The sequence below is a fragment of the Salmo trutta genome, chromosome 28 (genome assembly GCF_901001165.1).
Source record: "Salmo trutta chromosome 28, fSalTru1.1, whole genome shotgun sequence".
Taxonomy (NCBI): domain Eukaryota; kingdom Metazoa; phylum Chordata; class Actinopteri; order Salmoniformes; family Salmonidae; genus Salmo; species Salmo trutta.
Window position 1 is genome coordinate 23,163,422 of NC_042984.1, and position 14,234 is coordinate 23,177,655.

The 14,234-nt window shown below is 42.2% G+C and overlaps 1 protein-coding gene across 3 annotated transcripts in view; it reads left to right on the forward strand.

The window, feature by feature from the left end:
- Positions 1-12,950, forward strand: part of LOC115165834 (calcitonin gene-related peptide type 1 receptor) — a 32,866-nt gene extending 19,916 nt beyond the window's left edge. For all 3 annotated transcript variants that reach the window (XM_029719251.1, XM_029719252.1, XM_029719253.1), the window contains 10 exons: positions 7,302-7,409; positions 7,532-7,644; positions 7,804-7,895; positions 8,250-8,376; positions 8,544-8,697; positions 10,468-10,528; positions 10,716-10,782; positions 10,891-11,109; positions 11,237-11,278; positions 11,453-12,950. In XM_029719251.1, coding sequence (XP_029575111.1) covers positions 7,302-7,409; positions 7,532-7,644; positions 7,804-7,895; positions 8,250-8,376; positions 8,544-8,697; positions 10,468-10,528; positions 10,716-10,782; positions 10,891-11,109; positions 11,237-11,278; positions 11,453-11,716 — 1,247 coding nt within the window. In that variant the 3' untranslated portion in view covers positions 11,717-12,950. The remainder of the gene's footprint in view (positions 1-7,301; positions 7,410-7,531; positions 7,645-7,803; positions 7,896-8,249; positions 8,377-8,543; positions 8,698-10,467; positions 10,529-10,715; positions 10,783-10,890; positions 11,110-11,236; positions 11,279-11,452) is intronic.
- The last annotated feature ends 1,284 nt before the right edge of the window (positions 12,951-14,234 follow it).

Consider the following 14,234-nt stretch of genomic DNA (forward strand, 5'->3'; position numbering starts at 1 on the left):
GTGTATGTATATGTAGATGTATGTGTATGGATGTAAGTATGTATGTGTGTGTGTGTGTGTGTGTGTGTGTGTGTGTGTGTGTGTGTATGTATGTATATGTGTGTGTGTGTGTGTGTATATGTGTGTGTGTGTGTGTGTGTGTGTGTATGTATATATATATATGAGTTTTTAAAAAGATAATTTTTAAAATTTTATTTAGAAGGGGAAAAAAAAATTATATTATTTTTTTTTATTATTATTTTTTATTTATTTTTTATTTGGGGGGTACGTTCAATTTATCGAAATCCTTGTTCCCATCTCCTAACCCACAATATGTAATTGTACTGCTGTCTATGTCGGTTGCTGATGGTTTATGTTTAGACCGGCATTGCTTAGCAATGTAATCTTGTGATGCTATATCTTGCTTATCTCAGGGATTGACCCAAGATGAAGCTTAAGTGCACAATATGTTTAAGTTGCAACTTATTCTGTTTAGGTTTAATAGATGCTAATTGAACACTTTAATCGCGGGAGCCTCCTCAGTTCAGATGTTAGTAGAAGTTGTAGGATAATGAGAGGTGAACGTATAGTTGGGATTTTATTTTTGTTTTACCTCTTGTTCGAGGTCGCGCCGTGCTTTTTTGGCATCGGCCAGACAATGTGTTTATTATTTTTATTTTCATGTTTTTTTCTCTCCTTTTTGTGTATGCCTGTTAAATGTGGGTTGATGGGAGGGGTGAATGTTGGGGAAAGTAGGGGAATAGGGTGGAGAGTAAAGGTGCTTGCAGGGGGGGAGGGGTGGGTTGGATACTGCTCGGGTGTAGGTGCTACATAGGCTGATCGTGATGGTTTGGTGCGCTTTCTTACCTTTTTAGTAACTTAGATGCTATGCAGGCCACCATAGGAACTACAAATGAGAGGAGGGCGGGGCTTACATTCACTTCCTGGAATGTCAAGGGTTTAAATGAACCAATTAAGAGAGGCAAGGTCCTAGCCCACTTGAAAGCACTCTCGTCTGATATTATATTTTTGCAAGAAACCCATCTGAAAAACAATTCTCATATCAGACTTAAATGTAAGTGGGTGGGGAAAGTGTATCACTCTAACTTCTCTGCCAAAACGAGAGGCACAGCGATTCTGGTACGGAAAGGAATTCCCTTTCAACATAAAACCACTATTGTGGACAAAGAGGGTCGTTATGTGATCGTAATAGGAGAGATCCACTCTACTTCTGTAACTCTACTTAATATCTATGGGCCAAACATTGATAACCCCTCTTTTTTCAAAAGAGTCCTTGCCCTGATTCCAGATATCTCCCATACTAACCTGGTCATTGGAGGGGACCTTAACTGTGTGCTAGACCAATATTTGGATAGATCCTCTACCCGGCGAACCCCTACCTCATATTCAAGTGAATTCTTGAATACCTACATAAAAAATTCAAACTTATTTGATATATGGAGGATCTCTAACCCTACGGGTAGGGAATACTCCTTTTACTCTCATGATATATGGAGGATCTGTAACCCTACGGGTAGGGAATACTCCTTCTACTCTCATGATATATGGAGGATCTCTAACCCTACGGGTAGGGAATACTCCTTTTACTCTCATGATATATGGAGGATCTGTAACCCTACGGGTAGGGAATACTCCTTCTACTCTCATGATATATGGAGGATCTCTAACCCTACGGGTAGGGAATACTCCTTTTACTCTCATGATATATGGAGGATCTGTAACCCTACGGGTAGGGAATACTCCTTCTACTCTCATGATATATGGAGGATCTCTAACCCTACGGGTAGGGAATACTCCTTCTACTCTCATGATATATGGAGGATCTCTAACCCTACGGGTAGGGAATACTCCTTCTACTCTCATGATATATGGAGGATCTCTAACCCTACGGGTAGGGAATACTCCTTCTACTCTCATGATATATGGAGGATCTCTAACCCTACGGGTAGGGAATACTCCTTCTACTCTCATGTTCACAATGTTTATACTCGAATTGACTACTTTTTGGTTGATGCTAAACTACTCCCCTATACCTGTAATGTGAGGTATCATGATATTATAATCTCTGACCACAGTCCACTCACCTTCTCCCTGAGATTGGGTGACATCGTACCAAACGAGAGGGTCTGGAGGTTGAATCCTCAGCTCCTCACTGAACCAACATTCTGTGAACATCTTAAAGATCAAATTACATTTTTCTTTGATATCAACGACAACACAGAGACTTCCCCAGCATTATTGTGGGAAACACTGAAGGCTTATTTGAGAGGCTGTATCATCTCCTTTCAGACTGCCAGGAGTAGGCAAAACAGAAGAGAATTGGTAGAACTGGAGGGACAAATTCACTTACTGGATAGGGAGAATGCTAGACACCCATCTAGGGAGAAACATAAAAAAATGATGTCTTTAAAATTTAAATACAATCAGATCCTCTCTGCTAAAATTGCTAAATCTTTTCTCTATGCCAAGCAAAAATATTTTGAGTTTGGTGACAAACCACACAAACTACTCGCCAGACAACTTCGTAAGAATGTGAGTGACCGTATGATTCACAAAGTTAAATCTGCATCTGGGGAATTACTCTCTTCCCCCAAAGACATAAATGACAGATTCCGTCAGTTTTATGAGACTTTATATACATCTAAAGCGGACCCTAACCCCTTAATTATGCAAACATTTTTGGAGAACTGTAATCTTCCTGCCCTGAACCAGGAAGACTCTAACTTCCTGAATAAGGAAATATCTCTTGAAGAAATTACAGAAACAATAAAATCTCTAAAGAGTGGCAAGACCCCGGGCCCAGATGGATACCCGAGTGAATTCTACAAAACATTCAGCAACATGCTCTCTCCCTACCTACACAAAATGTTGGTTCAGGCCAACGAGGATGGAGTGCTCCCATCCACTTTGGATGAGGCGTTTATTACAGTTATACATAAGAAGGGTAAGGATCCGGAAGAGGTAGGGTCATACAGACCAATATCCCTCCTTAATACAGACCAAAAGATTTTAGCAAAAACTTTGGCTAACAGGCTGAGCACTTTAATTGGCAAATTGGTCCATTCAGACCAGACCGGCTTTATCCCTAACAGAAACTCATTCTTCAATCTCAGGCGCCTATTCAACATTATGTATTCTCAGAGGTTACCTAACGTGGACCTAGCCGTTATATCTCTTGACGCTGAAGCCTTTGACCAAGTTGAGTGGCCCTATCTATTCAAGGTCCTACAGAAATGTAATATTGGAGATGGGTTCATAAAGTGGATCCAGCTTTTATATAGGCACCCCTGTGCGAGAATACTCACTAACCAATCATTGTTGCCCCGATTTAACCTTCACAGAGGGACAAGGCAGGGTTGTGCGCTGTCGCCTATGCTCTTCGCCCTAATTATTGAACCTCTCGCTCAAGCGATCAGATCTCATGCAGCAATACATGGCTATAATACTAAACATACTCTAAATAAGATTTCCCTATACGCAGATGACATTCTCCTCTATGTAACAGAACCCCAAGATAGTATTCCAGCTATTCTGGAGGTGATTCATTTGTTTGGTACCTTATCGGGATACAGAATAAATTGGAACAAGAGTGAATTAATGCCCATTCGGTTGCAAAACACCTCCTGGCTAGAACATCTTCCAGTTAAGCTATCTTCAGATAAATTTACCTACCTTGGAATTGTAGTTACCAAACAATACTCCTTACTATTTAAAGAGAATTTCCCCTCTCTGATGCAAAAACTTAAGGCAAACATACAATTTTGGAGAACTCTCCCAATTTCTCTGCTCGGAAGAATTAATGCCATTAAAATGGTCTTCCTCCCACAACTGCTCTACCTATACCAGAACATCCCAATATTCATACCTAAATCCTTTCATAAACAACTGGACTCTATTATCAATCCTTTCATCTGGGATTATAAAACACACAGGATAGGTAAAAAACACCTCTGTAAATCCAAGATGGAAGGAGGATTGTCTCTCCCAAACTTTATATTTTACTACTGGGCCGCCAACCTCCGCGCTGTTACGTTTCTGCTGGATGACGCACCTCCGCCATCCAGCTGGCTTAGTATGGAGCGAGAGGAGTGCCACCCCTTCTCTATTGGTGCTGTGATTTTGTCACCTGTCAATCTGGAGATGTCACTTTACCGTAACAATCCTATTATACATAGCACAGTCCGAATCTGGAAGCAAATTAAAGTCCACTTTGATCTTAGACCAATATCATTCATGCTTCCTATTGCCAGGAATCCCTCCTTTGCCCCCTCTAACCTTGATAACACCTTTGAGATGTGGGGAGAGTTGGGGATAAGTACCATAGGGGATTTATATATAGGGGGAACCTTTGCTTCCTTTGAATCGCTGAGGGAAACTTATAATCTTCCCAGAAGTAACTTTTTCAGATACCTACAGATTAGAGACTATGTTAGAAAATACCTCCCAACATTTGGGAATGCTAAACCTTCCACGTTTGACGGATGCATAAAAATATGCCCCACCTCAGACAAACTGATATCTCGTATATATGATGCTTTTCAATCTGTTAGCGCACCCTCTACTGATGCCATTAAGGCAAAATGGGAGGAAGAACTAGGGACTGACATTTAGGTGGCAGACTGGGAAGATAGCTTGGTGTATATCCACACCTGCTCCATTAACTCCAGACATCGTCTCATACAATTCAAGGTATTACACTATTCCAAAACCAAACTGCATAGGATATTTCCTGGTACATCCCCTATGTGTGATAAATGTCAGGCTGAGCAGGGTACACTACTCCACTGCTTTGCCCTATGCTCTAACTTGTATTGGTGTGGAATTTTTGGGGTCCTCTCTGAAGTTCTGGAGACTTCAATAGACCCAGACCCGCTTCTGATAATCCTGGGAGTGTCCGATTCCCTAAACGGATTAACCAACTCCCAAAAACAACTAATCTCTTACAGTCTCATTTCGGCAAAAAAATGTATCTTGTTGTTTTGGAAAAAGAGGGAAGCGCCCTCTACCAAATTATGGCTCAGCGAATTGGCAAACACTGTACACTTAGAAAGAATTAGATATATTTTGAACAATAAATTATCAACATTTGATCAAATCTGGCAGTCTTTCCTCTCTTACTTGGACCAGGCGGCGCTGTGAATTTGCACTTAACGCACTCTCAATTGTCATACGGTAATCTACCTTTGGGCAGCGTGTGCTGGCCCCGCCACCCGAGCAGTTGGGAGGGGAATAGAGTGGAATAAGGGGGGATAAAGTGGGGTATAAGTGGGGGGGCTACATCGACCTTTTTTTTTTTTTCTTCTTTTTTTTTCTACCTGTCCTTGTTTTGTATGTCTTGTTTTGTAATATTTGTTTTGTGCCCAGAACTCTGGGTCTTTTGGTTAATGTCTGTTCTCTTATGTTTAGATAAGAACTGTAAACTTGTCTTTTATACCTATACACCATTCTTGTGTATGTGTTCAATAAAAAATATTTGAACGGAAGGGTACCACATGAGGGAGGAGGATGTCTTCCCTGTAACGCACAGTGTTGAGATTGCCTATAATGACAAGCTCAGTCCGATGATGCTGTGACACACTGCCCCAGACCATGACGGACCCTCCACCTCCAAATCGATCCCGCTCCAGAGTACAGGCCTCGGTGTAACGCTCATTCCTTCGACGATAAATGCGAATCCGACCATCAACCCTGGTGAGACAAAACCACGACTCGTCAGTGAAGAGCACTTTTTGCCAGTCTGGTCTGGTCCAGCGACGGTGGGTTTGTGCCCATAGGTGACGTTGTTGCCGGTGATGTCTGGTGAGGACCTGCCAGGACCTACAACAGGCCTACAAGCCCTCAGTCCAGCCTCTCTCAGCCTATTGCGGACAGTCTGATTACTGATGGAGGGATTGTGCGTTCCTGGTGTAACTCGGGCAGTTGTTGTTGCCATCCTGTACCTGTCCCGCAGGTGTGATATTCTGATGTACCGATCCTGTGCAGGTGTTGTTGCACGTGGTCTGCCACTGCGAGGACGATCAGCTGTCCGTCCTGTCTCCCTGTAGCGCTGTCTTAGGCGTCTCACAGTACGGACATTGCAATTTATTGCCCTGGCCACATCTGCAGTCCTCATGCCTCCTGGCAGCATGCCTAAGGCACGTTCACGCAGATGAGCAGGGACCCTGGACATCTTTCTTTTGGTGTTTTTGAGTCAGTAGAAAGGCCTCTTTAGTGTCCTACGTTTTCATAACTGTGACCTTAATTGCCTACCATCTGTAAGCTGTTAGTGTCTTAACGACCGTTCCACAGGTGCATGTTGATTAATTGATTAATTGAACATGCATGGGAAACAGTGTTTAAACCCTTTACAATTAAGATCTGTGAAGTTATTCGTTTTTTTATGAATTATCTTTGAAAGACAGGGTCCTGAAAAAGGGACATTTCTTTTCTTTTTTTGCTGAGTTTATTTGTTTCTACTGCCCCTTTGAACGGACCGTAGTTTAACTGTAATTTTGTAGTGATCATGCTTGAATTGTTGCTCACTGTTGTTCTCAGGGCACCATTGGAAATGAGACCCTGGTCTCAATGGGTTCTCCTGGTTAAATACAGTCTAATAATCAAAATAAATGGCACTGACCGCCACTAACATGCAGCCACATACACACTCATCATAATAAGAGTGGAGGAGTAGTGCAGGTCAGGAGAGAAATAGGGAGAAGGGAAGTGACTACCCTCAGGTCTGAAAGGAGGGAAGTGCTCTTTGTCTCCAAGCTGCCTCCGTTACTGGAGCTCAGTAAATAACAGCCTTTGAAATGCTATTTTGCGCTCTTTCCCTACATGCAACAACCTGGACACAGACATCCTTGTATTGTTTACTAGGAATGTATTTAAAGTGATATGTGTGTTTGCATATGTAGCTGTTTCTCTCAGCTGTTTTAATGTACAGTATTGATACAATATTGAATGTTTAATACAAATCATTTTGAAGGGACATTTTAGGTGTTGGTTTGCATCTGCTTTTCATTTTTCTGTTGGCTTTTGCGTCACATTCACAGGAAATAAGAGACTGTTTTCAGTTTGTCTTAGAAAACGACCCAACACAATATTTTAAAATAAGTGTAAAAGATTTATACCTAGGTTATTAAAACTGTTCTTTAATCACTAATATAACTACCAGATGTCACTCTACCTGTATATGTTCATGATATAATACACAGTTCAGAGTTCACTAATGCAATGAAACTAAACTTTTTGAAACATGAAATGGTTGCATTACTATAATACACTGCAAACAGCTGCTCCTCCCTCTTCGCCCCCTGCAGGCACATTCTGTAACCGCACATGGGACGGATGGCTGTGTTGGAGTGACTCTGCCCCTGGCACGGCCATGCAGCTCTGCCCTGATTACTTCCAGGACTTTGACCCCTCAGGTGAGCCAGCCAGTCAGCCACACATCTCATTCAATCACAATTCAACTGACTTGATCTTTACTGATGATGCCCTAGCTGAAATGTTTTGTGACATCGTCCTCTCCCTGTGTCCATTCAAACAGAGAAAGCGACCAAAGTGTGCAACTTGGATGGACAGTGGTTTCGTCACCCTGAGAGCAACCGTATTTGGTCCAATTACACTCAGTGTCAGATGTACACCAAGGATAAACTGATGGTATACTTCTAAGCCAAGTAGTTTATAAATTCTGACAGTGGCTAAACCATTTTTATTAGTCAATTTAGTGATTGTTGTTGTCAACGTCTCTATTGTGTCCACTTAGTTAAAGAAGTGAATTAATGTTTCCTCTTGCTTCCTCATTCCCTTCTTGCCCAGTTTGCTTTCAGCTTGTACTACTTGGCCATTGTGGGACATGGATTGTCTATGGTATCCCTCATCATCTCACTCTGCATCTTCTCCTACTTCAAGTAAGTCATTCATGGTTTCCTCCATGGACCCATTGAGGCAGATATTCAGAGTACAACGGTAGACTGGCACATTAGTGTACTTTTTCACTTTACATCCTTGAATCAAAGTGATTCTATTGGTGTTGCTCTTCCTACATACAGAGCCCTCTATTCTAAAACAGAGGTATTTGGTTCTTCCTACATTGCCAACTTGAATTCACAACATTTGACTACTAGTGCTACACCATGAAGTGGAAAAGTGAAAAATAAGAAAGTTATCCTATGACCTACACATTTTTTTACAAATAAAAGTAATTACCATACCACACCACTTGTTTCTTGAGTTGTGTCCCTCTGTTCTAATCCTCCCATTAGGAGTCTGAGCTGCCAGAGGATCTCCCTCCATAAGAACATGTTCCTGTCCTTTATCTTCAACTCCATCTGCACCGTCATCTGGATCTCTGCTGTAGCCAAAAACCAGCAGCTGGGGGCCAGCTACCCTGTAAGTAATGTACACCTCTGCCATCAGGGGGATTACTCTGAACATGAATGGCTACTGGTTGAACTCATGAAGTTGGTGAAGATGCCATTTTGAGGTGCTACACTCCACAATGTGTGGCATTGAGTGACGGTGACAACTTCAGAAAGTTGTCCCTGTGCTGTTCTCAGATTGGATGCAAGATTCTGACAGTCCTGAACCAGTATACATTTGGCTCCAACTACTTCTGGATGCTGTGTGAGGGGATCTACCTGCACACTCTCATCGTCGTTTCTGTGTTTGTGGGAGAGCAGCAGCTGGGCTGGTATTATGTCCTTGGTTGGGGTGAGTGACTGACTGCATCTTTGTCACACTGCTGTATGTTCTGCTCCGTTGTCTGAAATTCATTGTTGTTTCAGCATCCTGTTCCCCTAGCACAATGTTGAATATGTCTTCTATGCTTTCATATCTCTATATTATGCATCATGTCATCTAAGAAGGCCTTATGGAAGCTCATGACAGTCTTGGGCTGCAGTCCAAACAAGTTCATTTTACCCCCTCAGCCCTTGCACTTGCCACTTTCCCTTGGGGGAATCCCCGTCGAAACCAGATGCAGTTTGATTGCCGACGTAAGTGGAGGTTAAATTCACAAACGTTGCCCCCTCAGACCTCGATTTAGCTTGAGGAAGCGAGTGAAGAACTTTAATCACTTTTGGGGTTGACATGTGACCACAAACTGTAGCTACGTGTCAAACTCCGGTGGCCACGAAGTGTCAAATTTAATCAACAAAATGATTAAGCTCGGTTGCTAAAAATATATATACAGATGATATTGTGACCTGTAGCGACACGTAGCACTCACTTCTGTAGCCTTGAAGTGCTTTGAAAGGCTGGTCATGGCTCACATCGACACCATTATCCCAGAAACCCTAGACCCACACTAATTTGCATACCGCCCCAACAGATCCACAGATGACGCAATCTCTTTGCACTGCCCTTTCCCACCTGGACAAAAGGAACACCTACGTGAGAATGCTATTCATAGTACCCTCAAAGCTCATCACTAAGCTAAGGATCCTGGGACTAAACACCTCCCTCTGCAACTGGATCCTAGGCTTCCTGACGGGCCGCCCCCAGGTGGTTAGGGTAGGCAACAACAAATCTGACACGCTGATACTCAACACGGGGGCCCCTCAGGGGTGTGTGCTAAGTCCCCTCCTGTACTCCCTGTTCACCCATGACTCCATGGCCAAGCACGACTCCAACACCACCATTAAGTTTGCCGACGACACAACAGTGGTAGTCCTGATTACCGACAACGACGAGACAGCCTATAGGGAGGAGGTCAGAGACCTGGCAGTGTGGTGCCAGGATAACAACCTCTCCCTCAACGTGATCAAGACAAAGGAGATGATCATGGACTACATCGACAGGGCTGTAGTGGAGCAGGTTGAGAGCTTCAAGTTACTTGGTGTCCACATCACCAACAAACTATCATGGTCCAAACACTCCAAGACAGTCGTGTAGAGGGCACGTCAATGCCAGGAGACTGAAAAGATTTGGCATGGGTCCTCAGATCCTCAAATTCTACAGCTGCACAATTGATAGCATCCGGACTAGTTGCGTCACTGCCTGGTATGTCAACTACTGTATACCTGTTGTATTCGGGCATGTGACAACTACAATTTTATTTGATTTTAGCATTGGCAAATGGGAATAACGCTCAAATTGGCTTAGGCTCCTCACTATGAGACTATAAAATGTAGCTAGCTTCATAAAGATTTTGGGGAATTCTGAAAATGATTTGGAATAAATGACCAAACTATAAAACTAGCTAGCCAGCTATGGGTAACTGTAGCTAGATACCTGACAGGAGTGCTAGCTAGTTACGTTAGCTTGCTAGCTACATTAATAGCTTTAGGTTGGTTGTTTTTAAGCTCAACTTCAAGATTTTCACCAAGGACATTGCCTCTCTCTCCCTCGCTTGGGCAAGGGACATTTAAGGTACACTCCAATGTAACGATGTAAAACGTCATTCAAGGGCTGAGGGTTTAGGGCTGAGGGCTGTCTACTTTGCGTTTGAACTGCAGCCATGGACTCCTGTCTCTCTCCCAGGCTTCCCCATCATTCCTGCCATTACACATGCTGTGGCCCGCGGGGTCTTCTATGATGACAGGTAATGTGTCAACTCCTCCCTCTGAATAATATGCTACTGTGCACAATAGTAGCAGAGGTTGACAGTGCACTGCATGCTGCAATCGTACGCTGCATCCTGTCAGTTACAATACTTATGTCCCAGTAAAGCTCAGGATCTTATTTGACTGTCTCAGTTGAGTTTAGCCTCGTCTCTCCTTGTCTCCCAGATGCTGGATCAGTTCCGACACACACCTGCTCTACATCATCCATGGTCCTTTCCAGGCTGCCCTGCTGGTGAGTCTGCACTACCAAAACAAAAATATCCAACAAAAATAGAAACCAAAGTGGACAGCGTGCTCAAACTCGATCCCTCCTCCTCTGCTTCTCTCTGGTTGTTTCCAGGTGAACCTGTTCTTCCTACTCAACATAGTGCGTGTGCTGATCACCAAGCTGCAGGTGACCCACAGCGCACAGTCCAATGCCTATATGAAGGCTGTGCGAGCCACTCTAATCCTGATACCTCTGCTGGGAGCCCAGTTCATCCTGGTTCCTTGGAGGCCAGAGGGACATAAGGCCAGGGCCATCTACGAGTTCACCATGAACATCTTCACACATTTCCAGGTATGGGTGTTTTTTTATTAAAATCAAATCTGATAACCCTTCAACACTCAATATCCACAAGCGATATAAGGCCATTACAGAATGTTTAATCTGGAGGAATATTCACTGAATAATTATTCCTTTATAGGGACTCCTGGTCGCAATTATATTCTGCTTTTGCAATGCAGAGGTAAGTGCCAGTATTTCTTAAATAGCTGATGATTACCCTCAGTCTATCTTTTCATTTAGAAGTAGAATCATTGTCATTCAGTAATTCTCTATATATTTGTTTGCCAGTATTTACTGATAAGATTCAAGCTTGCATTTATGTTGCTCTTAAACCACTCTGTCTTTGGTTCCACAGGTGCAGGCATGTCTTAGAAGGAAATGGGCCCAGACCAAGCTGGTGTGGAAATGGACAGATTCCTACTCCCACTACAACATCAACTCCTCTGTGACCGAGACGAGTCGCGCTACAGTCAGCCTGGAGCTTACCGCTTCTGAGGAGGACACCATCATTAAGCCAGGTGGCAGTGTGCACTACCGAGCCAATGGACAGAGCAACGGCAAGCACTGCACCAATAGGGAGATGGACACGCCAAGGATTCTGGAGACCACTGACATCTGAGAGCATTGCATTGTCCCTTTCCATAGGCGTCATCACATTATGCTGGTCACAAACAGGCTCACTTAACTCACAGCATGGCCACAGACAATTGGTCAGAGCAGAAAAAGAGGATCACACACACACACACGGTAAGAACATACGCACAAATGTGTACAAGATACACATGCAAGCACAGACAAAGACACATACACACACATTTGATAATGAATGAGCAGTTTACAGGGTCCAGTTGAAACCTTGCAGACAAGTATTTGCCCCAGATGTATATACATTTCCCTGTAGCTTCTCACTGTTGCTCATGCTGGCCTTATGGAACAAATCCAGTGGTACAAGGACCCAATGAAGATGGCTATCTTTGGTAATGTTTGATCTTGGCCTTCAATGCGAATTAGTGTCTGATGTAATCATTTTCTGTAGGCCTATTGTACCATTTGTACATTATATAAGCGCTCTTATATTTGAGTTTATTCAACAGACACTCCTTTTATATTTTAAAATTATGATCTGTCTTTTTGATGTCACTAATCATGTGGAACTTATTATTTAATTGTGTGTTGCATAAGCTTGCCTTTTTAGAACCATGAAATTACTTGGCATAGTTCTGACTGCTGTATGTTGAGTTCTCAGAGGCAAGGAAGATGACTGACAGTGAATAAGGCATACAACACAATGAGGTGTGTTGTGAAAAAAGTGTGTCTGTGTGCTTTGACACTAATGGGAGAACCTATGATTCAGTGATGTGGGGTTAACCTATGTCTGACAACACCCAAGAGTCACTTTTTATCCAGCGTTATTTTCTTACGGTTTTACAAGTCTTGTTTATTGAGTTGCTTTTCACAATATGAAAAATCTAAGGATACATGTATTATACCACTGAGCTGCAGTTTAACTATTTATACATACATACATACATACATACATACATACATACATACATACATACATACATACATACATACATACATACATACATACATACATACATACATACATACATACACATACATACATACATACATACATACATACATACATACATACATACATACATACATACATACATACATACATACATACATACATACATGTGTGTGAAGTAGCGAAAACTGCAGCATTGCAAATTCATGAAAAACATTCCACTTTGACTTCAGAATAAATGCCTAACTGAATAACACTACTTTATAAACCTGTTTAATTGTGTAACAATGGTATTAAAATAAACTTTTATAATTTAGGTTTTTGCTTGTTCTTTTCTATTTAAATATACATTATTTGTAATGTAGATCTGACTCCCTCAGAATGTGATATCTTCAAAGGCAGAGGTATTAAAAGAAAGACCACCAGGAGTGAAAAGCTCCACTTAATCTTACAAATGGGAAGAGGGAATTTATTGCAAACCATTAAGATCACTATTAAAAAAGGGGGATGGTATTTTTTCCAGCCTCTTCATCGTATGTGCCGGTGGACAGGGCCTGTTTCAATCCTGTCTTGCTGGAAATGAAAGTTACCTTTTATGGGCTGATGGTGTTACTGCTCGGTGGCCTAGTTTAATTAAAAAATATATACTATTGTGAGAAGCCATAAGTGTATACGTGATCACATGAACCTAACAAATAATGCTGGCCTAAATCGAATGTAGGCCTAATGACGAATCCCTATGGTACGCCATTGGCACAGGTTCATGAGGTGTCCACATATATATATATGCCTAACTGGCTTTCCCAACATAGGTCTTTAGTTGGGTGATGTTACTACTTATTGCAGATAGAAGACAATTAAAGTGCAACTTTGCATAATAAATAGGCCTACCGTAGGCTACAACATGAAGATGGTGCTCTACACAAGCATTTTCCTGTGAGAAGTGTATGCTCTCTCCTCTCACCTGTGTTGTGTTCAGAACGGTGTGCAACATTGAGTTCAACATAAATGGTACTGTAGTGAACGACCAGTTGAAAAACATTGTAATTTCGGTGGCTAAGGTTGCAAACTTTTGAAGTTAACCAGTAAACTACCAGAATTGTGGTATCTTTCAAGGATTTTATGTAATCTATCACAAGACAACTAGTGCCCTTTTTGGGTTCTTACATTTTACATTTACATTTTAGTCATTTAGCAGACGCTCTTATCCAGAGCGACTTACAGTAGTGAATGCATACATTTCATTTCATTTCATGCATTTTTTTGTTGTTGTACTTTTGTACCTTCTTCAAATGATCACAGGTGTCTATAATCATGTCTAGCCTACTGTGTGGCCTTATCACATGTAAAATCATTAAATAGTACCCGCAAATCACCAGTCTCAACGTCAACAGTGAAGAGGCGACTCCGGGATGCTGGCCTTATAGGGAGAGTTCCTCTGTCCAGTGTCAGTATTCTATTGCCCATCTTAATCTTTTATTTTTATTGGCCAGTCTGACATATGGCTTTTCCTTTGCCCCTCTGCGTAGAAGGCCACCATCCCGGTGTCACCTCTTCACTGTTGACATTGAGACTGGTGTTTTGCCGGTACTATTTAATG